Below are 2,459 nucleotides of genomic sequence, written 5' to 3'. Positions count from 1 at the left end.
CCAATATATAATTTTTTTTTATGCAGGGGTTCCTTGAGATATGTAATTTATTTTAAGGGTCACGCAAGAGTAAACAGGTTGAGAAAAACTGTTATATAGAGTTATAATAAAAACAATATAACATTTATGTGGAGTATTATTTGGTACTTTTTGTAGAGTACCTATTTATTGTACTTTTACAAGAAGATGGGTGACGGTGACTTTGAAGCTTCAGCCTGCTGGCACCCGACAGGCTGTCCATTGAAGGATAGCAAACCGAAACTTCGAAGTCCCTGTCACTCCTCTACTTGTAAAAGTATAATATGATGCATAGTTTACATTTCCAGTATAGGTAGGATCAACAAAAAAGAAGTACTTTATCGAATGAGAGATAAATATCATTTATATATACACAATTACATTAATATACACAAAAGGTGGTGAGCTGGCAGAATCATTAGAACATCTGGTGAAATGCTTAGCAGTGTTTCGTCTGTCTGTATGTTTTCAGTTCAAATTCTGCCAAGGTCAACTTTGCTTTCCATCCTTTCAGGGGCGATGAATTAAGTACCAGTTGCATACTGGGATCAATCTAATTGACTAATCCCCTCCCCCAAAATTTTGGGCCTTGTGCCTAGAGTAGAAAAGAATATTAAAGCAGCGACATGGTATAAATGTTAGCACACCGGGGGAAATGCTTAGCTGTGTTTCGTTTGTCTTTGTGTTCTGAGTTCAAATCCTGCCAAGGTCGACTTTGCCTTTCATCCTTTCGGGGTCGATAAATTAAGTACCAGTTGCGTACTGGAGTCGATCTAATCGACTGTCCCCCCTCCCCCAAAATTTCGAGCCTTGTGCCTGGAGTAGAAAAGAATATACACAATTACAACAATTACAAAAGGGCTACTACTAATGTGTACCAAGCTCTCTCTCTCTCTCTCTGTCTATCTACCTACCTGTCTGTCTGTCTGTCTGTCTATCTATCTATCCATCTCATCATCATCATCATCATCATCATTTAACATCTGCTTTCCATGCTGGCATGGGTTGGATGGTTTGACTGAAAACTGGTAAGGCTGGGGAGCTGTACCAGGTTCCAATCTAATTTGGCAAGGTTTCTATGGCTGGATGCCCTTCCTAATGCCAGCCACTCTGAGAGTGTAATGAGTGTTTTTTTATGTGCCACTGGCACGGTTGCCATTGACCTGTCACTGGCATCGGCCATGACTACGGTCTCACTAGGCTCGACAGGTTTACACAGCATGGCATATTGCCAAAGGTCTTGGTTACCTGTCCCCACCTCCACAAGGCCCAACACTCAAATGGTGCGTTTTACTTGCCACTAGCACACATGCCAGTCATGACTATGATTTCACAGTATATTGCCCAACGATTGAAGGATGTTTTTAACAGGCCAGTTACGTGATACTATCTGTCTGTCTGTTTGCATATAAATGTGTGTGTGTGTGGTTAAGTTAAGAGGGCTGAAGCCATTATTAAGATAAAAAGTATATTTATCCTCATGCTGAACTTTATTAATTTGATTTAATTCTTTTCAGGAATCTGAAAATGTAGAAGCGACTGTGATTAATGTACAACATGCAAGGGGAAATCTTGATAACTCATGCTTCTTCAACGATGGAATTAGTAAAGTTGGTAAGTGAGGCTTTGATATATATAATTAGGCATGTGCTATCAGTAATTACTCAGAGTAGGCAGTTGGTGACCTCTATGTAGTAAAACACACCAAAACAATAAGCGAAATACAGGCACGTGACTGAGTTGGAGGCAGATTTACTTCTGCCTTTATAGGATGTAAAGAAAACGTTGTTGTAGGAATGGACGCAGCATGTGTACTACAGCAGAACTATGCGTAGCTTAGATAATGAGATTGAAAGGCAGGGACGAATTATGTCTACCTAATCTATAAAAAGTAAAATATTTTGTATTTTATGCAGAGTAATCAGAGTAACCTTCATAATTTTATTGAATTAGGTGCATATTTTGCCATAAAAGGAAAATGTTACTATCGATCTATTTTATTCAGAGTAGGCACTGCCTACCTTGCCTATCTAAGTGGTATGTCCCTGTTATAAATATTATCTACCTGTACAGGTGTGTGTTTGTGTGTATGTATATGTCAATATACATCATCATTTAATGTCTGTCTTCCATGCATGCGTAGGTAGATTGGTTGATTGGAGGTAGCCAGGTAGAAGACTACTCTGGGCTACTGTGTCTGTTTTGGCATAGCTTTTATGACTGGATGCCCTTCCTAACACCAACCACCCTGCAGAGTAGGCTGAGTGCTTTTAATGGGGGTACCAGCACAGGGGAAGTTAGTTTTGGCATGATTTCTACAGTTGAATGTCCTTCCAAACGCCAACCACTTCACAGTGTGGACTGGATGCTTTTTACTTGGCACCAGCACAGGCAGGTGGAAGTTGTAAAGATAATCTACAAATGAATTTGATGTTGCTGAC

General features: G+C 39.8%; 1 protein-coding gene across 1 annotated transcript in view; it reads left to right on the top strand.

Annotated features, from left to right (window-relative positions):
- The window catches only part of LOC106868957 (anoctamin-7), a 300,499-nt gene that overhangs the window by 204,482 nt on the left and 93,558 nt on the right, over positions 1–2,459 (top strand). The window contains exon 2 of the mRNA XM_052976901.1: positions 1,536–1,632. Coding sequence (XP_052832861.1) covers positions 1,536–1,632 — 97 coding nt within the window. The remainder of the gene's footprint in view (positions 1–1,535; positions 1,633–2,459) is intronic.

This window comes from Octopus bimaculoides, chromosome 26 (assembly GCF_001194135.2).
Source record: "Octopus bimaculoides isolate UCB-OBI-ISO-001 chromosome 26, ASM119413v2, whole genome shotgun sequence".
Lineage (NCBI taxonomy): Eukaryota > Metazoa > Mollusca > Cephalopoda > Octopoda > Octopodidae > Octopus > Octopus bimaculoides.
The sequence above is the reverse complement of the archived record's forward strand: the minus strand, read 5'-3'. Positions and strand labels throughout refer to the sequence as shown.